The sequence below is a fragment of the Rhinoraja longicauda genome, chromosome 1, assembly GCF_053455715.1.
Source record: "Rhinoraja longicauda isolate Sanriku21f chromosome 1, sRhiLon1.1, whole genome shotgun sequence".
Lineage (NCBI taxonomy): Eukaryota > Metazoa > Chordata > Chondrichthyes > Rajiformes > Arhynchobatidae > Rhinoraja > Rhinoraja longicauda.
Genome location: NC_135953.1, coordinates 135,918,108 through 135,939,297, shown reverse-complemented (window position 1 = coordinate 135,939,297; position 21,190 = coordinate 135,918,108). Strand labels below are relative to the sequence as shown.

Sequence of the window (21,190 nt, the reverse complement as noted above, 5' to 3'; positions counted from 1 at the left end):
AATTCATCTGACAGCTCGTTCCATATAGCCATCAAGCACTGCGAAAAACTTGCCCGTCAGCGTCCTATTAAATCTGCCCCCTCCCTGTCTTAAATATCCTCGTTCTTGATTCCCCACCATGGAAAAATACTCTCTGGGTTCACCCTATATTTTCCCCCTAAAAGTTTTATACACCTCTATAATATCACCCCTCAACAAATGCATGACATTCCTGCAACCTAAATGGATTGTTTTCTCTTGAATAACGGAGGTTGACGGGAGACCAGATAGAAGGATACAATATTACGATGGGCATAGATAGAATGGACAATTGTTTTAGAGAGAAAATATATATTTTTCCCCCAGCGAGGGAATGTCAACGACTGTAACACAGAAAGTGCGGGGCGTGTGGAACCCGAGTGGTGAGGGGGTGATGGATGTAGGGAGTTACGACATGTTCCCAACATGTTCCCAATGTTGGGGGAAGTCCAGAACCAGGGGCCACAGTTTAAGAATAAGGGGTAGGCCGTTTAGAACTGAGATGAGGAAAAACTTTTTCAGTCCGAGAGTTGTGAATCTGTGGAATTCTCTGCCTCAGAAGGCAGTGGAGGCCAATTCTCTGAATGCATTCAAGAGAGAGTTAGATAGAGCTCTTAAGGATAGCGGAGTCAGGGGGTATGGGGAGAAGGCAGGAACGGGGTACTGATTGAGAGTGATCAGCCATGATCACATTGAATGGCGGTGCTGGTTCGAAGGGCCGAATGGCCTCCTCCTGCACCTATTGTCTATTGTCTATTGTGGCACTTAATGGGCTATTGGATGGGCACGTAGTATGCAGTCTGAAGAAGGGTCTCGACCCGAAACGTCGCCAATTCCTTCTCTCCTGAGATGCTGCCTGACCTGCTGAGTTACTCCAGCATTTTGTGAATAAATACCTTCGATTTGTACCAGCATCTGCAGTTATTTTCTTACGAGATATGGATAATGTTCAGGCAAAGGGAATTAGTTTAACGTGGGGTTTGTAACGTGATTAACGTAGCGAGCCTGAAGAAGGGTCTCGATCCGAAACGTCACCCATTCCTTCTATCCAGAGATGCTGCCTGTCCTGCTGAGTTCCTCCAGCATTTTGTGTCCATCTTTAGTTTAACGTGGCATCGTGTCCGGCTGGACTTTTTGGGCTGTTTATGTTCTGTAAAGTACTATCTTCAAATCAAATCAAACATTTTCCTGAATTATTGAAGCAATAATTATTGAAGCAGGGGGGGCTGGGGGGGGTTAAGTGGGATTGGTGTAAATTAGCCTATGAAGGTCTTTGTGGACCAAAGGACCCCGTTTTAGTGCCGAGTGACTCCTCCCGAAAAGCAATGCGCGGGTCACGATAAAACCGAAGGTATTTATTCACAAAATGCTGGAGTAACTCAGCAGGTCAGGCAGCATCTCAGGAGAGAAGGAATGGGTGACGTTTCGGGTCGAGACCCTTCTTCAGTCTACAGTTATCTTCTTATACTCACGATAAACCCGTCTCAGACCCAGGCAAGAGTGGACGAGACCTTGTATTTTTAGTAAAAGATGGACTTCAATCGACAAAGGAAATGAATCATCTCCGTCAAAATAACACCTTTCGTGAACTCGGGGCGCCCCAAGAGCGGGTGGAAGTCAATAACACACTTGTTGAAGTGTTATTGATTTAACTTGGTAAAATGCAATAAACCAACCTGAACATGATAATTATTTTTATCAACAGTAATTAAATATCATCGAATCATTTGCATTAGTAGTTCTAGCTGGGTAATGGATGTGTGTCAACGTGCCAGGAAAACAGCCCTGCTACTACGAATAATTTCAAGGGATTTGTTTTGCGTCTATTTGAAGGACAGACGGACTGGTCTAACGCCATATCCAGAAGACTACAACAGGACAGTGCATCACTTCCTCGGTGGCGCATAGTTGTGTCAGCTGAGCCATGTAGTCGAGTCTAGACACAAAAAGCTGGAGTAACTCAGCGGGACAGGCAGCATCTCTGGATAGAAGGAATGGGTGACGTTTCGGGTCGAGACCCTTCTTCAGACTCGACCCGAAACGTCACCCATTCCTTCTCTCCAGATATGTAACCTGTCCGACTGAGTTGCTCCAGTTTTTTGTTTTGTGTCTATCATCGGTGTAAACCAGCATCAGCATTTCCTTCCTACACACTTTGTATTCGAGTCTCTGGAGTGAGATCCAGAGACGTAAATCCATCTCCTTTTGATGAGGTGGGAGAGTGCTATCCCTGGGCTAAGGCTGGCAAGAAATGGTAAACCAAGTTCCAGAACTATTTTTGTTTAAAAACTTTCCGGAGACCGATTTATCAGAAGCTGTTTAATTTGGCGTTTTAATTGACTGTCACGTTGATTTTCCACAGTGCCCAAAATCTGAATAACATTTTCCATCATCTCGTTTTGGTGCACATAAATGGAACCAAAACTTATCCTTATCACTGATTCTTACCCTTAGACCAAATCTTATCCTTTATTTTTGTTCATGGTCAAATCTCTTTTGTTTTCATTCCTGCCAGCGGAGGTTGAGAGGAGATGAAGCGAGAAGGCAAGCGTTGGAATAATGCTCGAATATCAACTCATTTTGGCATATTGTCTGCATTTAATTTTTTATTTTTTATTGGGTGTCAGAACCTGAAGACTTGGATTTTAGCTGAATTTCTGTGCTCGCGTATTCTACCCAAAGTTAACTTTGATCAGGTGTATATAATTGTGCACGAACTTGGTAATACAGGTTTGATTAAAGCGGTTAAATTTGTTGACTACCCAGAGTTGAAAATGACATTCTCGATTACTCGCTATAATCTAGACAAAAGGTTTGGACACTTCTTATAAATCGGTAATTTCAGAAGTTTTTTTTTTAATAGCCTTCCAAACAGTTGCGAAGTTCAGCCCACGATACATTTCAAACGCCGCTGTAAATGCCAGTGCAGGTCTAGGTCACTGTGAATAAAAAGGTTTTTATCAATATTTGCGACTCGTTTGTTGCTACAAGGGTTCGCCCTAACCAATTCTCACATCGGATGTGTGTCACTGTTTTGATCTATGGCGTTTAACAACGAAATTGTCTCTTTTTTGCACTTTCATACACGTATTAGGCCGTTATCAGGTTTTATATGGTTACCATTCTGAATTGCGGAGGTGAGATTGGGAAATATATAAATGAATACCGCTTTAAATTAGGTGGTATCAGATCAATTGCTGCCTTCTCACTATCCATTTAAATGTAGGAGTTATACGTTTTTGACAGACAGCGTCTAATAACGTTACCTGCAACTGCAGACATAACTAGTTAAGAATATGGAATACAAATATCCAACCAAATATCCCAACGTTTAGCCACAGTTTTTTACTTCAGCCTTCGCTGAAGAGAGAGAGAGAGAGAGAGAGAGAGAGAGAGAGAGAGAGAGAGAGAGAGAGAGAGAGAGAGAGAGAGAGAGAGAGAGAGAGAGAGAGAGAGAGGGGAAAGAGAGAGAGAGAGAGAGAGAGAGAGAGAGAGAGAGAGAGAGAGAGAGAGAGAGAGAGAGAGAGAGAGAGAGAGAGAGAGAGAGAGAGAGAGAGAGACACGGGAGGGGGGGCAAAGATAAACTTTGCATTTTTATTCGTTAGTAATGTGTTTTATGTTTCTCAACATTACCAATACCCCCTAGTTTCCCTTCCACAATGCAGCTAGCTAATCTGACCTATCCATCCGCGTTCTCGTTTTATTTCCAGCAAAGATGGCCCTTTGCCTTTTATTTACAGATTCTCATTACTAACCGTATCACTAAATAAAGATTATGTACTTAAACCTCACACATGACAAGCCTTTAACAAATAACGTGTTCAGGCTAATCGTTAAGCCTGTATGCCTCTTGATTGTTGTGTTCTGGATCACTGCTGGACTATTTTCATGTTACAACATGGATCACTAACCCTTTCAGTTAAACCCCTCTGCCAAATATTCAATTGTAAGTCAGCAAATGCAAGCTTGGAAAGCAACCATTCTGTCTGTGTACTCATTGTGGCCTCTTTACATCTAGTCTGGGATTTGTTTCCAGCGCACATTCGACCTAGGAAAATTCAACACTAGTTTACCTCTGAACCGGCATGGATGCAGATTATCAGTCTGAAGAAGTGTCTCGACCCGAAATGTCACCCATCCCTTCTCTCCTGAGATGCTGCCTGACCCGTTGAGTTACTCCAGCATTTGGTGTCAAATGTTCTGGTTTGCTCTAGAATCATACGAAGACCTAACTCCATAAAAGCGAAACAGAACAAACTTTTTTTTTTAAACATCCAGATTTGAAAATGTGTTTGGTAACATTAAATGCGTTTTGTGTTATTTTATTGAAGTTTTTGGGATGCGTTGTGATGGTTTACCAAATATTACCGTTCTACTTATATATGTTTAATTAAACTCCAATTGTCTTTAATATATCATGAAGGAGTAGGTCACTTCAAGGCTCTTACTCAGGGTAATAAAACTTGCATCGGTTGTACAAAATCATCAACATATTTTAATGTGTCCGGAATGTTTTTATTGCTAGAAATAGTAGATTTGGTACATTTTTATTCCTGCTTCATAAACATTATTAATAAGTTTCAAACATATTCCAATCGCCACGGGATATTTTGGATCAGACATAATTTGGACCCCACATTTAAAGTGTTATAGGCATAGCCATTTATCTCGTGCCGAATAGTAGTTTAAAGTTTTAGATGCACAAAATTGCTGATATTTTAATAACGTTTTTATAATCCATTGGAGCCGAAGCACGTGGGGGAAATTCTAACGGTCATCCATGATAGGATACAAATTAAAGAGAGCTGGTTAGTTTAACGTGCTTATTTCAGAAAAATCATGTCAACGCCTAAACTCCACTAAAATTTCGTCAACGAAGGACGTCGAACAAGTAACAGCTTTTCATGAGCTTCGATTCAGAAGCAACAAACATTAACCATTATAAATCAGGGAAACTATAAATCAACTGCAATTGATACGATTTATTACATCAGGCATCAACGCTGTTTGTTGAAAATACCTACATCACCTGATAAGTATGTGTTTTTCATAAAACTCTTGGTGTTTTACATTTTAATAATAAAAGCAGGAACAGAAAACCCTAAGACATTCTTTGTGCCATTTTTCCCTGTTAGGTTTCAATGTTTAGCACGGCGGATTATCCAATTGAGATTATCCTCTTCCAATTAAATTATTTGGCAAAATTAAGCATGATTTTATTATCTTCAGACTCGAATGCAAACACGAGGCCCAGAATTGGATAAAAAATATCAAAAAACGTTACACAGTCGAAACTCGGCAGTGGTCTGTCAGAAATTATGTTAGGAATGTGTTTAGAAAGTTAGATTATTCGCTTATTGGATCATATGATGAATGTATTGAAGTGAATAATAACTGGTATGTTTTCTCGAAAGAGTGTTATATTTAAAGGTGAAGGGTTAATGGAAAATTATAATGTAAAACAAAACGGGGGGGGGTGGGGGAGGATACTGTTACAGACTGTGCATCTGTAATTAGTACGCCTGATAATTGGTTCTGCAGCAAATCAAACAATATACGTATTTATATAAAATTAAACGCAGTAACGCTCGGACTCAAACACAGGATTACTTGGGTTTTGTAACAGTTAAACAGGGTTTATTGCATTAATTGCATACTCTGACAATGCAAGGATGGTTAGCTACAAAGAATTAAAAGAATAAAATCAACAAGAGTTCCCAGTAAACTAATGATTATTGATACTAAAATCCCGTTGAGCACTTTGAACTTGCACAGCTATCCTCTTATGCTCAATCTAATAAGACCTATGAGTATAAAATATCTAACGTTTTAGCACAGCAATATATTGAATAAGTAAATAAACTTTATCGAGTTGCGTATAAAGTTTAGTTTATGTGTGGAGTGTGTGTGTGTGTGTGTGTGTGTGTGTGTGTGTGTGTGTGTGTGTTTGTGTGTGTGTGTGTGTGTGTGTGTGTGTGTGTGTGTGTGTGTGTGTGTGTATGTATGTGTGTGTGTGTGTGTGTGTGTGTGTGTGTGTGTGTGTGTATGTGTGTGTGTGTGTGTGTGTGTGTGTGTGTGTGTGTGTTGGCTTCAATGGTCATGGTGAAATATTACGATAGTCATTACTTCGGGTGTGTGTACAAAACACATTTCCTCTTCGACCCTGCAGTAATAGCACCTCAAAAGTAACTTATTGCACATCCGTACCAATAAAAAAATGTGAGAGGCAATCAAAATGCTGTGGAGTTGGCCAAGTCTTTTGCTTAATTTCTTTCTTTCTTTTTTTGTACCATTCGGCTGTTGTTTTCAGCTTTGATGTCGGGTCTTGTCCGATTGAAGAGTTCATTATTAAACAAGCCCACTCATCTGTGATCTTAGGAAAGGCAGCGGAGAAGGGAATGTTGCGAGCGGGTAACTTACTGAGCTGGAAAAGCTTATCAGAGGAGGGGACACTTGCGGCAGGCTGAAGTTTAAGGCGCCAGGTGGTGAGTTTTCGTGATATAAAATGGGGACTCTGACGATCCGCTGTGCACTGTGAGAAAGGTTGACCGCTTCCAGGTCTGCGGCCAGCTGCCTCTTCCACTTATTCCTCCGGTTTTGAAACCAGATTTTGACCTGAGTTTCGGTCAGGTGAAGCGTCGCGGCCAAGCCTGCCCTTTCGGAACTGCTCAGGTAGCGTTTCATGTCAAACGTGGACTCGAGCTGGAATACCTGACTCCTGCTGAAGACTGTGCGCGTTTTCTTCTTACGACTGGATTTCTGGTCAGCGTCCGCTTGGCTTTTCGCCGCCTCGTTGCTCTCCGCCTCTGATCTCTTTTCCTCCCGCAAATCGCCACCTTCTTGTCTGCAGATCTCCTTGTGGCCCTTTCCTTTATCCAATACCGACGGCGAGTCCCGGTCACTGGGTGTGCGAGAAAAACAATGTTCTTCCTCGGAACTTGGACAGCTCTGTTTCGGACCTACGGGACAAATAGAGATGTAAGTTACATGCAAGCTGTTGTGTTTTGCATTGTAGTAACATTAACTCCCCCAACAATGGACACTAATATTTTCGCTCTCCAATTTTGTTTAAAATGATTGAATGTCGCGAAGGTTGGCATAAGCTTTCCCGTCAGTAATTTTGAAAGCTGAACTTTGGTTTAATTTGCAGATAAATGCACAACAAAAAAAATAATTATTGATTTCAATTCCCATTCCTTCCTATCATTACGCCCAACTGTTGGCGTACACCGTCAGCGAGAATCTGTTTTGATATTATTAAGTGGGTTTAATGTAAAATAAATAGAAGTGAGACTTGCAGTTTTGTAGCAGAAACACGGTTTAGACTCTAATTCCTTGATGCAGTGCAGTACATATATAAATATGGGGCGATTAAAAAACGCAAAACACCGGGGGAACACGATGTTCTTCGACGTAGTTTTACTGAGGTTGATCAGCAAATCCGCACCGATTTCCCGCAACGTTTAAACAGCGCTTAAAGTGACGTCGGAAGCTCTGAGAAATGGCAGAGTGCCTTTGCATTATATATAATTATCGACAATCGCAAGACGTGAGTGTCGGACTTTCACAGATTGACTCATTTTACAAAGGGGATTGGTCTGAACGTGGGTCGCTATGTTTTATTTGAATGTCCGCGATCAACAGATCGACGCAGAAGAATCTTTGACGGGGCCGATTCCGTAGTCCTGTCTCCCGGTTACGATCTGTCTGTTGCTACGTTTGTTGCGCTAAGCTAGAAATGGAAGGAACCCGCGACCCAATCTGCTTCTCGCCATTGCTAGCGTTTCCTGCTCGTTCTGTCTGACACTTGAAGGAAGCGATAAGCGAAGAGCGGGGAGGAAAGAAAACAAAAAGCTTTTAAAGCCTTCTTATTTCTGCCCAGAGGAGGCTCGCTTGACTGTGCTCAGTGACCAGCGAGGGGGTCTGGCGGATGGGCCCGATTCACTGCCGGGTTTCGTGCTGTAATAAAAGGATGAACTTACTGTGTGGGCTGGGACATGCCGGGCGCGCTTGTGCATACCACTGTAACGTGCTTCCTCGGAGAGGATACGAGTGGGCACACAGGTCCTGAGCGGATATCTGACAGCAGCCTTGGTTGCAATGGTTGTCATGCAATGGTTTCCCGTAGTGGAAACAGTTTTGTCCGGGTCCGACGTCTCCCGCGTTCTCCTCCCGTCCGCCCGTCTGCTTCCCTTTCCCATTGCTCCGAAGTAGATTCTCTATGAAGAACGAGGACACCTTGGCGGGCGGCGTGCTCTGACCCTCCGTCACTTTATCCGGCATGGTATCTACCTACCCCCCTCGTAGGTGAACGGGGGTGTTGGAGATCAGAGCAATCGCCTTTCGATTTGTGTTCTTTGCTTTGTCGGCTGGGACTAAGGCTTCGGGCTGGAAGGCGATTCTTCGAGAGATCATAGCAGACCGCGCCTAAAAGCAACGCCGACCAAACTGCTCTCCCTCCGAGAAAAATAAGCACGAACACATCGTTCTCTCGGCGCCAGTCAGTGATGAGAAAGTGGAAAGGGGGAGGGTGGGGTGAGGGAGGGGAGAGGGTGGTTTTAGCTTGTGAATGGTAATGATGAAATTAAAATGTCAGGCGAGTTAAATGCTTAACATGCAAAGAATATACCACGGATTGGACGCGCACAATGGCAAATGGGATTACTCAAGAAAATAAAGGAATTGCTTGCAATGATTTCATTGCTCTGTTTGGTACCGTGTGCCCGAGGCCACAGCGGCTTGTCAGTCAGGGGGCTTTATTTAGGTCAATTAGGAAACAAATCACAAATCAGAATGCGGATCTGGCCCAGGCATTGTACACGGAGAGAGAGAGAGAGAGAGAGAGAGAGAGAGAGAGAGAGAGAGAGAGAGAGAGAGGGGAGGGAGGGAGGAGAGAGGGGGGTGGGAGGTGGGGAGAGACTTCTGTTGACCCGTTACCATTTCCTATTGGGTAACAATGGCCATTAAACACACAAACACGCGCTTGCGCCCAAATAAAGCAAGAAAAAATGGTCAATTGCAACGCGCCAGCCATGAGCAGAAAGTTGAGAGCTTTCGGGAGTGTTTTATGTTTTTGCTAGCTTCGGCATTTTAATCTCTTGGCTGTTGCAAACTTTATAATTCAATGCTGAGACGAAACGCAAGACGTTGTGCGTTGACTGATTTACACCGTGAGTGGATTCAGTGATGGGGTTTTTTTCCGTACCATTACCAAAAATGATCATTCATTTACAAAGTCGGTTAGTAATCGTTATTTTTCGATTTACCATTAGTCCGCTTTGTCGGTTCGAGATCTTCATTATCCCAGCGAAATTAAATGTGATTTTTGCACTCCGCCGCCGGCGAAACGAAGGACTTTCATTTCCTTTGGAGTCGCGGTGGCGTTAAAAAAATGTTGAATGAAGCGTATCCACATTGTCTGTTCAGCAGCGCCATCCAATTTAAAATATGTGCAGAATAATTTACTGAGGGACAATCGCGCAACCTTGCATAAAGTAAGTTGAACTTGGCTGTACATTCACCGTGAAGCCGCCTCATACTGTGCATTCTATCCAGTAATCGGTTTTAAACTCCCTTTCATTGTTGGTGCCTTGTAGTTTTAAGCCCGATCATGCTCGGTTCAAAGGCCGGCCAGTTACTGCAAATGTCAGCTTAACTCGGCGTTCTTGTGGAGATTGTGTTTTATACTCACCGGGTTCATTACAATTCAATACATAGTGCCGATTCTCTGAACAAGGCACAGACTCTTTTTTTTTTAATCGTCTGCAGCTTAATGACTCTAATCAAACAGTTAAATTGAATAAAACACTCTGAATGTTCATACTGCAACAGGAAATAAACGTGGATACATCCATTAATTAAAGAAACAGAACAATATCTAAAGAAAACCACGAGAATGTGATTGTATCAAATTCAGTTGCTAGTTGCGTTATACCAATAACGCAATATGTCTGTTGATTTATATGTCTGTTGATTTGTTGTGCAATTGAGTTGGCAGCTCGCAATTTGTCCAAAGCCCGACCAAATGGAACTCTTGAATAAATACACTGGGTTTAAATGTCAATCTTGCGAATGTGTTCATGTGGATAGTAAATGGAGAACACTTGCCAATCGTACATCTGAGATGAAGTGGCATAATGCTTGGCTGAGGCATGAGAATGGAACGAGAAATGTACGTTAAATCACCGCTGTGCTTTTCGATATTGCTGCATTATCACCGCTAAGGAATAATGATTTTTCATAGTCCACAAGCATGTGTTTAAAACAGCAGATAGACACTGCTCAGATGGACAGATAAAATTGCACGTGATCTCACCTTTAAAGCTGCTTGCACTATTAAGCGGAACATTAAATTATTTCTGAAGAAGGGTCTCGACCCGAATCGTCACCCATTCCTTCTCTCCGGAGATGCTGCGTGTCCCGCTGAGTTACTCCAACATTTTGTGTCTATCATCTTCAGTTTAAACCAGCATCTGCAGTTTCTTCTTGCACATTAAATTATTTGTATCCAGGTAGAAGTTGGAAAATAATCGTATGGACACATTCTTCCCTTTTATTCTGGGGTATTACAACGGTTTCGATCTCCGGGAAGAAATAGAGCTATTGTAAACGTAGACGACTGCACGACATGTAAGATTTTTATATCATGTTTTATTCGTTTTTGATACCATGTGTGTATTAGCATGAAAGTATGAGGGGAATATGTTTCAGACGCAGGACTGAAATGATAAACGGCGAACAGAATAAGTCTTTCCTAATTTTGAAATGCGTGGTCGCTTCCCCAATAGCAATTAGTAATCATAGACGATGGTAAAATCGATAATATGTTATTTCAGCTTCAAGGGTACCCATATACCCAATGTATATGAGTTTTCGTATCTTAGTTACACAAAACATATTTACATATTACAAAAATACCTAAATAATTTTTTTTTCCAGATTGTGAAATGAAAGAAAAAATCCGATTGCTCAGACATATGGTCAATGTAATATTAACCCCTAAATGCAATCCATGTTGAAAGTAAAATATTTGCGATCAATACGCTGATGGTACCTGGAGACAGCCATCCTCTAATTGGACAATGTCTTTGGTTTTCTTAAATGTCCCGGTGAGGAAAGTCGTGTTTTGTCATCAGTACGATATCGCAGTAACGTAGAGTCAAAGATTTGGAAATATTAAATTGAATGTGGCCAATTAAAGCAGTGTCTGTTTTTCAATATTCTCGTTTAATTTCCGCCTCTCCGCCATATCCTTTCAGCGGATTCAATACTCATATGACATGGCAGAAGCAGGAATTGACGAGATTACTGGAATATCAACCATTCAATCTGCTTCTTTCTGGAGCAGTGACATTTTAACATTATATTTTATATGCACAGTCACTATGTTGTAACTTTGGCAGCAAACAAACACATCGTCTCTGCCGTTTGTTTGTGCACCACAATGAAATCGCCCTAGTTCCTGGTGTTCCATTTTCTATGTAATGCCTGGCATTTTCATATTAAACAATAGACAATAGACAATAGACAATAGGTGCAGGAGTAGGCCATTCGGCCCTTCGAGCCAACACCGCCATTCACTGTGATCATGGCTGATCATTCTCAATCAGTACCCCGTTCCTGCCTTCTCCCCATACCCCCTGACTCCGCTATCCTTAAGAGCTCTATCTAGCTCTCTCTTGAATGCATTCAGAGAATTGGCCTCCACTGCCTTCTGAGGCAGAGAATTCCACAGATTCACACCTCTCTGACTGAAAAAGTTTTTCCTCATCTCAGTTCTAAATGGCCTACCCCTTATTCTTAAACTGTGGCCCCTGGTTCTGGTCTCCTCCAACATTGGGAACATGTTTCCTGCTTCTAACGTGTCCAACCCCTTATTTCAGTCGAACGGGGTGACACTTTGGTAGGGTGACCGGGAAATATTCTATCTGAGATATACATTGGCCAATATGTAAAGAATATTTTAGGGATATTTGTACACGGTGTTCAAATAGTGAAATATTTTGTGTTGTTTTTAGGCTGGATAATCGCCGTATCAGCAGGAGCCGGTAATCTAGTGGAAGTGATGATCGTTCCCCGTCCATTCAAAGTTGAATAATTATTTAGACCTCCCAGGTAAGAAAAAAAAATCACTTGTGTACATTTCTACTGCTGTTGACTTGAGCAATAATCGAAATGACACTCGCTACACTTGATTAACCAATGGAAAATATATGACAAACTCTCCACTTGTAAGATGAGCAATGTAGCTTAACTTGCAATTGAACTAATAGCCTAATTTAGACATAAAGTTAATTTGGGTGCATATTGCAGAGATTAATGAATCATGGATAGATACGGCACGGAAACAGGCCTTGGGGGGACCGAGTCCAAGCCAGCCATCAGCCTATCATTTTGGGCGTTCTAAGAATTATCTGCCATCACTCCTCGAAAACTTGTAAATATATATCGAATTTTATTTTATTTCAATTCCCTTTTAGTTGCCGACTCAGCAACGGCGATCGAATCCTTTTGAAAAATCCCGGGGTTCTGCAAATCTGAATGAGAAATTATTTCATTTGCTGCCCTTTTACATCATATATCTGTTAATAAGCAATCCAATTAACTGTTCAGTCTGTGGCTTTCAGTGTTTTAATAGTTCCTAATTCAAACCCCCACACTGTCTTAGTTTCCGTTGTTAGGATTGTTCTTTAAAAAATACGAAAATAAATTCGAGGAAGAATATTTCCCAAACAGTATTTCCTTCACTCCAATCCTTTTCTTAAAAAGTTTTTTTAAATTTTATTCTGCATTTATTATTACTTCGTTTTAATCGCCATTTGGGACCTTCGCGCTTATCTTACGCCGTCGTGCCTCAAATAATACAATAATAAATATCGGGGTTAATTATTCTTCAATTAGAAAATCTAATGAATTATTATTTGTTTCACTCGAGATTGGGGTCAAAGTCTATCTGGTAACAAATTTAGTAACGCCTCTTGGTCGACAAGGGCGAGTAGTGCTGAAGGAACTGTTTCCGTCCTGCATGACAAGTTTTCGAGGAGTGATGGCAGATAATTCTTAGAACGCCCAAAATGATAGGCTGATGGCTGGCTTGGACTCGGTCCCCCCCAAGGCCTGTTTCCGTGCCGTATCTATCCATGATTCCATCACTCTCGCTTCGTGTCCATTTAGGTTTAGATTCAAACATCTATATCTCTTAAATATGTCAGCATCTGCCTCTTATGTCAATTCCCACCAACTACGGGGAAAAAACATGTATCAATTATTCATTTGATCTTCGACCTCCTAACCAATAACCAATCTCGCCTGTCTATTCATTTGTTTTAACGTGTCGTGAATTTCAATCATTTTGCCTATAGGAGCGAGTTTCAGACGTTAATGGCGTTAAAAGCCGTCTAATGATTCTGCCATAATTTAACTTGTATTCCTCACCGGTTTATTTTAAATAACTTTTTTTTTTAAATAAACGATACCAAGTGCTGGAGTAACTCAACGGGTCAGGTAGCATCTCTGGAGAATATGGATATGTGAAGTTTCGGGTCGAGACCTTTCTTCAGAATCACATTATTCGGACCGAAAGGTCGCCTATCCATGTTCTCCAGAGATTCTGCCCGACCCGCTGAGTTACTCCAGCGTTTTCTTTTTGTTGTTGTTGTAAACCAGCATCTGCAGTTCCTTGTTTCTAACTTCGTGTTAGGTTCATTTACTTGTTCTGGAGTAATATTAATTAATTGACGTTCCAGGCGTCATCTAAGACTCGAGTATAGATCTAGTTAGGTTGCTGGAGCTGTCCGCCCTGCCACGCCACGATCACGCAGAGAAATCTAACATTTTTGTGAGGTAATTTTATATTTCGTTGTAACGCAAAATAAAACTTTTGTTCATCTGGTGAGAGGGAACCATGTAGGACATCGTGATTATTTCTTTACGCCCACGTCATACACACACACCATTTAAAAACAAATTATGTGAAGACTTTCCAGTTGTGTTGTTCGCACTTGAATTGTTATCGTGTATATGTTATCTTCAGAGATGAAGTGTTTCTGTCAATTCCTCCGCATCAGTTCCCTGAAGTAATCACGTAGAGTGTTTTGTTCATTCTGCGTTTATTCCAGTTCTACCTGTCACTGTAAATAACCAGCCATCCACCGACGGGTGGCATTCCATTTTTTTCGGTCCAGTCAGAGCATGTCTATTGGCAAATGGAGAATTCTGTTTCACGCACCTGGGCTCTTGTGAACAACATAGTGATAATTATGGAATTGTAGCATCGCCGAAGGAAGCCATTGGCCTCATCAAGTCGCTATCACCTTTTTAAAATGATAATTTAGGGAGTTCATTTTTGCCACTTAGCAAGTGGAATAACTTTCCCTTTTGGATAACGCTGTCCAGTTCTTTTTTGAAAAACAGGATTGAAGCTTGTTCAGGAAGTGCGTTCAGAGCCAGCGCCTCCCATTACACGCTCATTGTTTCTTATGAGAGACTTTGGAAAATAAGAACTCAAAGTGCCGTTTTGAAGTCCAAATGTTGAGTAGAGACTGCTGGTTCTTTTCTCTAACGTTTGCATGCGCTTCACATTTCACACAGTGCATTTGGGATTTTTTAAAATTCTTAACAGGGCCATATTAGGTAAAGGGGAAGTGCAACGAGACCTTGGTGTCCTTGTACACCGGTTACTGAAAGTAAGCGTGCAGGTACAGCGGGCAGTGAAGAAAGCTAATGGCATGGTGGCCTTCATAACGAGAGGATTTGAGTATAGGAGGTCCTTCTGCAGTTGTATAGGGCCCCGGTGAGAGCACATCTGGAGTATTGTGTGCAGTTTTGGTCTCCTAATTTGAGGAAGGACGTCCTTGCGATTGAGGCAGTACAGCGTAGGTTCACCAGGTTAATCCCTGGGATGGAGGGACTGTCATATGAGTAAAGATTGGAAAGACTGGGCTTGTATTCACTGGAGTTTAGAAGGATGAGAGGGGATCTTATGGAGACGTATAAAATTATAAAAGGACTGGACAGGCTAGATGCAGGAAAAATGTTCCCAATGTTGGGGGAGTCCAGAACCAGGGGGCCACAGTCTAAGAATAAAGGGGAGGCCATTTAAAACTGAGGCGAGAAGAAACTTTTTCATCCAGAGAGTTGTGAATTTGTGGAATTTTCCGCCACAGAAGGCAGTGGAGGCCAATTCACTGGATGAATTTAAAAGAGAGTTAGATAGAGCTCTAGGGGCTAGCGGAATCAAGGGATATGGGGAGAAGGCAGGCACAGGTTACTGATTGTGGATGATTAGCCATGATCACAATGAATGGCGGTGCTGCCTCGAAAGGCCAAATGGCCTCTTCCTGCACCTATTTTCTATGTTTCTATGTTTCTATGTTTAATCACAATCTAACCTGAAAATAAGAACTCAGAGAGCCGTTTTGAAGTGCAAATATTCCCGGGCAACATGAAATATTGTTGCACAAATGCTGAGATGTAATGATAATAGATCAGTGATAATGCCAGTCATGTTGCGATTATCGACAGCATGTAGACATCACAATATCAGAATATCACGACATCAGAAGGCAGTGGAGGCCAATTCTCTGAATGCATTCAAGAGAGAGCTATATAGAGCTCTTAAGGATAGCGGAGTCAGGGGGTATGGGGAGAAGGCAGGAACGGGGTACCGATTGAGAATGATCAGCCATGATCACATTGAATGGTGGTGCTGGCTCGAAGGGCCGAATGGCCTACTTCTGCACCTATTGTTTATTGTCTATTGTCTATTACTGTTATGGTTATGAACCCGGAGACGACGATATCCCTGCTGGAGTTTTACAACTTGTCATAGAAGAACTACAGTAACAGATTCATATCATCCCCCCTTCCTTCCTTCCTTACACCCCCATTAACTGGGATGAGGCTGACATAGCATTGCTATTGGCATTAGTTTATTTTCTCACCTGAACGAAAATGCAGTGAAACGTTTTGCTTGCGTGATACGAAATAAAGCCATACATAAGTGCAATAAATAGGTAGCGCAAAGAGAAAAATACCAGAGTGCAAAACGCATTGTTACAACGTTACATCCTTATTGCTACAAAACAAAAATAAAGTGTCGATTTGATTTTGTCCAAGAGCTGTAGGTGTGTTAGGAGATCAGGACTTCAGTTATGAGAAGGTAGACACAAAATGCTGGAGTAACTCAGCAGGACAGGCAGCGTCTCTGGAGAGAAGGGAATGGGTGACGTTTCGGGTCGAGACCCTTCTTCAGACATTGAAGAACTTCCGTTATGAGCGGTCCTTTCAGTAGTCTAATGACAGTGAGGAATGAGCTGTTCCTCAACCTGGTAGTACATGTCTGTAAGCTTTTGTATTATCTGCTCAAGCGGTGAAAGGAGAGGGAAGGAATGACCGAGGTGTAAATGGTCCTTGGTTACGTTGGCTGCTTCCCGAAGCAGGGCGAAGTGTAGATTGAGTTGATAGGGGAGGGAAAGCTGGCCTGTGTAATAGACTGCACTGCGTTTGCAACTCTCTGTAGTATATATATATTGCGCTCTTGGGCAAAGCTGCTCCCAGAGCAGGCAGTGTAGAAAAATAACTCTCTGTAGTATATATATGTAGTATATATATATTTTATATATATCTGTAGTATATATATGTATTCTATATATATCCGTAGTATATATATATTCTATATATATCTGTAGTATATATATATTCTGTATATATCTGTAGATGTATATATATATTTATATATATATAAAAAAATATATATATATAACAAAATGCTGGAGTAACTCAGCAGGTCAGGCAGCATCTCAGGAGAGAAGGAATGGGTGACGTTTCGGGTCGAGACCCTTCTTCAGACTGATGTCTTGTCCCGCCCCCCTGACATCAATTATATTGCGCTCTTGGGCAAAGCTGCTCCCAATATGATGCTCTCTACCATGCAACTGTAGAAGTTGGTATGCAATGGCGGCATGCCAAACTTCCTCAGTCTTCAGAGGAGGTACAGGCATTTGTGTGCTTTCTTGGCCATAGCATCAATATGGTTGGTCTATGACAGATTGTTTGCGATATTTACACCGAAGAACTCAAAGCTCTCTCGGCCATCTCCACTTCAATATTAACGATGGCGACCGGGACATTTTTAATGCCACCTCGTTACCTTGAGACCATAACCTGCTCCTTCGTCTTTCTGACAATGGGAGAGGCGCCCGTTGTTTTGACACCCTTTTACTCTACTCTGCATCTCATTCCTCTACCGCCTCATCATTGTTTGTGATCTGGCTCGCGATGGCGGTATTATTTGCAAACTTGAAATGGTCTTAGAGCAGAATTTGGCCGTCCAGTCGTGCATGTATAGGGACTGTAGTATTGGCACCCGACTACACTATTGTGGGGCGCCAGCATTGAAAATTATCCTGGAGGTCTCCGAAATTCGATCGTTTTCAAGCGAGGTAACCATAGTGAGGTCCGCCTGTGTTTTTTTTAATCAGAGTGTCATCATCTTGGTCCTCCTCCATCACCTCCTCCAAGTGACCACAGAGCTGCCCACCTAACATCCGAGTGGATTCCTTCTATCCATTATGGTCGTAGTCTTCATAGCACAGAAACACCAAATAAATTCAACGTCAACCACTGTACAGGGCCTGTTTGGTCACAAAGCCCCTGTATCAATGAGGGTGGACTCTGAGCCATGAGTCCCAAACAATGCTGAAAACAAAAACAAAAACACAATACCATCTCTATCTTATGTGTAGGAAAGAGCTGCAGATGCTGTTTTAAATCGAAGGTAGACACAAAATGCTGGAGTAACTCAGTGGGACAGGCAGCATCTCTGGAGAGAAGGAATGGGTGAGGTTTCGGGTCGAGACCCTTCTTCAGATCAGTCTGAAGAAGGGTCTTGACCCGAAACGTCTCCCTTTCCTTCTCTCCAGAGATGCTGCCTGTCCCGCTGAGTTATTCCAGCATTTTGTGTCGACAATCTCTGTCTTATCTCTGCTATCTGAAGGGATGTAGGTGGTCATCTTAATGAATAGGTCCACGAGGAATGTAATATCAATGCAGACTGGTCTCAAGCAAGGATTGATCCTTGACCAAACCTTTTCTAGTTATTTTCTTGCAATGTGCTGAAGCTCGCCACCGGGAACATCTTGACTAGAATGGCTAATCAGCAAAATGAATGGGTAACTTATGAGCCCACATTGAATCCATTCCAGAAGCAATTACCCCAAAATACAAGAGAACGAGCCTTACACCTGACAGCTCCAAAAAGGGGTCCTTCTCTGAGCGGTCCTTGCAACACCGCAGCAACCCCCAGTTACAAAGGCTCTGAAAAAATATCTCGCCTTTCATATTCTCACATCTTGGGAACGATCTTTCAACGAAGGCAAGCACGCGTGGTGTTAATTCACTCTCTGCTTCGAAGCGTTCGCACGGCCCTGAGACGCCTGGGGGTGTAAACGTTTGAAGATGAAGACATCATTCCGGGCACAAGGCGGGCAACGCGTGGAAAACGCGAAGCTACCTGTTGCAGGCGAGTTATTATTGCAAGGGGAAAATGGCAATTCTCTCGCTGCAAAATCCTTCAAATACATTGGCAGAATGAGCGGACTAATGTCTGTGGCCCTCTCCCAAGCTAACATTTCCGGCACCGGCTGAACTCACTCAACACATTTGGCCCTATCTGCGAGCTGACACCCGAAACAGATATTCCGCTCCTCACTCTGTTACGGGGAGAGGTTACAGGGTGATGTGCGAGGAAGCCGCCTTGGTACAAACATCTATAACGTCAACAAATTCCTGGTCCAAAGCCACTTAATTTATTTTTTTAAAGCATAATTCAGAATGGCATTGACAACCTCGAATAACAACCCCGAACAACCTTTTGTTATTCTGTTGCAAATATGCACTTCCATCTGTGGAAGTGTAAGAAAATAACTGCAGGTGCTGGTACAAATCGAAGGTATTTATTCACAAAATGCTGGAGTAACTCAGCAGGTCAGGCAGCATCTTAGGAGAGAAGGAACGGGTGACGTTTCGGGTCGAGACCCTTCTTCAGACTTGATGGATCAAGTCCATCAAGGACTTGATGGAAGGATCAAGTCCTTCTTGAGGACTTGTTCCTCAAGAATCAAGAGGAAGGATCTCTACCGGGAATCTCACATAACCATGTTCTCCAGAGATGCTGCCTGACCTGCTTGCTGAGTTACTCCAGTACTGTGCGTCCTTAACAGGTATTAGTTCTTTGTTTTTAGGTTTAAACATTTCATTGCTCCGTTTCGGAATGACACTGAAAGGCACTTGGCACTTGACTACTGAAGACAGTTGTTGGGAGTTCGCCTAATCCTAGCGAAAAGGTGAAAGGAGGGCGTTAGTTTATAGGCCGCCAGCTCATCCCCGCTTCATCCCGCGTCCCTCCGTGCCGCATTCCGCTGCTCGCATATAACCCCCCTGAGAACCCACACAAGAGAGAAGAGGACAAGCTATACCCCCCTCCCACTACACGGCCTGAAACGGAGAAGAAGAAGAAAATAAAAACAAACATTCTGGAAGAACTCAACTGGATAAGCATCACCTGAGGGTTGGAAATGGACAGCCGACGGGGTCCGGATCCTAACAGCCTGAAGAAGGGTCTCAAGCCGAAACCTAGCCTATCCATTCCCCCACAGACGTTGCCTGACCCGCTTAGTCGCTCCAGCACTTTGTGTTGTTCAAGAATCCAGCATCTGCAGTTTCTTGTTTCAATAAGAGTATTACCTTCATCAATTTCTCCATTGCGTTCGGTCTATGTTTCCGACGTGCCGTTAATGATTGACTGATTGAAGCCCATTCGGGGAACAAACATAAATGGATTAGCACCACACAATAAGTGTGGTGAATGAGTGGCTCCTGTTATTGGACTGTTAATTCGACAACTTCAAAAATAGCTGTGTATCTACCTCGCTCTAGTTAATCCCCGCTAATGGGTGATCGGCGGTAATACCGCAATCGAATACTGTCTCGACAGTTCCGTGCTATTATCTGGACTCCGTCTTACTCCCCGATTTCAAGATTATGATGCGAATAATTTGTGGAAACAGACCGTCACGCCATCTTTAAACATTGGCAATGAAAACCACGCTGAGCGCACTAATGGCTTCTTGCAATGGCCCAATCGCTATCCTTACCATTAGCATTTCCCCGTCTCTTTCTAGTGCGAAAACGAATCACCTGGTTTGAGAATCTAAAGGTTCGGCAGTTCGGCTGTTTAGTTTTAGTTTAGTTTAGTTTAGTTTAGAGATACAGCGCGGAAACAGGCCCTTCGGCCCACCGAGTCCGCGCCGCCCAGCGATCCCCGCACATTAACACTATCCTGCACACACTAGGGACAATTTTACACATACACCAAGCCAATTAACCTACAAACCTGTACGTCTTCGGAGTGTGGGAGGAAACCGAAGATCGCGGAGAAAACCCACGCGGTCACGGGGAGAACGTACAAACTCCGTGCAGACAGCGCCCGTAGTCTCCGGCGCTGTAAGACAGCAACTCTACCGCTGCGCGCGTGTAGGCAGGAACTGCAGATGCTGGTTTACATCGAAGACGGACACAAAATGCAGGAGCTCAGTGGGTCAGGCAGCATCGCTGGAGAGAAGGGTCGAGACCCTTCTTCAGAACCTGGATGTGCTGCACCTATTCCTAAGCATGGGGACATGAGTGGACCGCCGATCCATCATACATATACAGTACGATGGATTCATCCATACAATATATTCGAATAGATTTTACCTGATCTGCGCCTCAAACCCATCGACATTTCCTTCGTACATTTGTTTGAATAAACCACTCTCAAAGTATCAACATCTATAAAAGTAAATACAATTGACAAAATATGAATTATGCTCAGTAACTAGTATTAGTTTAACATTAAGAAACTTTAGCCCAGTGCAAACACGAGGCCGCATTCAGCTACTCATAGAGTCATAGAGTCATAGAATGATACAGTGTGGAAACAGGCCCTTTGGGCCAACTTGCCCACACCGGCGAACAATGTCCCAGCTACACTAGTCCCAGTTTGGTCCAATGGGGCGGCACGGTAGCGCAGCGGTAGAGTTGCTGCCTTACAGCAAATGCAGCGCCGGAGACTCAGGGTCGATCCTGACTACGGGCGCCGTCTGTACGGAGTTTGTACGTTCTCCCTGTGACC

General features: G+C 42.9%; 1 protein-coding gene and 1 long non-coding RNA gene across 5 annotated transcripts in view; one reads left to right on the top strand and one right to left on the bottom strand.

The window, feature by feature from the left end:
- Positions 1-2,882: 2,882 nt before the first annotated feature.
- Positions 2,883-8,792, bottom strand: hmx1 (H6 family homeobox 1). Of its 2 annotated transcripts, XM_078412736.1 has the most exons (3): positions 8,001-8,792; positions 6,730-6,977; positions 2,883-2,957 (listed from the first exon to the last, which is right to left on the bottom strand). In XM_078412736.1, the coding sequence occupies exons 1-3, from the start codon at positions 8,299-8,301 to the stop codon at positions 2,955-2,957; spliced, it is 552 nt and encodes a 183-aa protein (XP_078268862.1). In that variant the 5' UTR covers positions 8,302-8,792; the 3' UTR covers positions 2,883-2,954. The 2 variants fall into 2 exon arrangements, with proteins under 2 accessions (XP_078268862.1, XP_078268857.1); XM_078412731.1 differs by lacking the exon at positions 2,883-2,957 and having other exon boundaries at positions 4,919-6,977.
- Positions 8,793-9,151: 359 nt separating this feature from the next.
- LOC144600857 (uncharacterized) overlaps positions 9,152-21,190 on the top strand; it is a 77,989-nt gene continuing 65,950 nt past the window's right edge. For 2 of the 3 annotated variants that reach the window (XR_013548191.1, XR_013548189.1), the window contains exons 1-2: positions 9,152-9,257; positions 12,036-12,132. This is a non-coding gene — a long non-coding RNA (uncharacterized LOC144600857). Of the gene's footprint in view, positions 9,258-10,971; positions 11,127-12,035; positions 12,133-21,190 lie in introns of those variants that run through there. The other variant, XR_013548192.1, reaches the window with a different exon arrangement.

What these genes read in the sequence shown, in the direction of transcription:
- hmx1 (XM_078412731.1), bottom strand. Translation starts at nt 8,301, where the DNA reads ATGCCGGATAAAGTGACGGAGGGTCAGAGCACGCCGCCCGCCAAGGTG. An exon ending in GGCATGTCCCAGCCCACACA is followed by an intron (nt 6,978 to 8,000) that starts GTAAGTTCATCC and finishes TTTGTCCCGTAG; the next exon opens with GTCCGAAACAGAGCTGTCCA.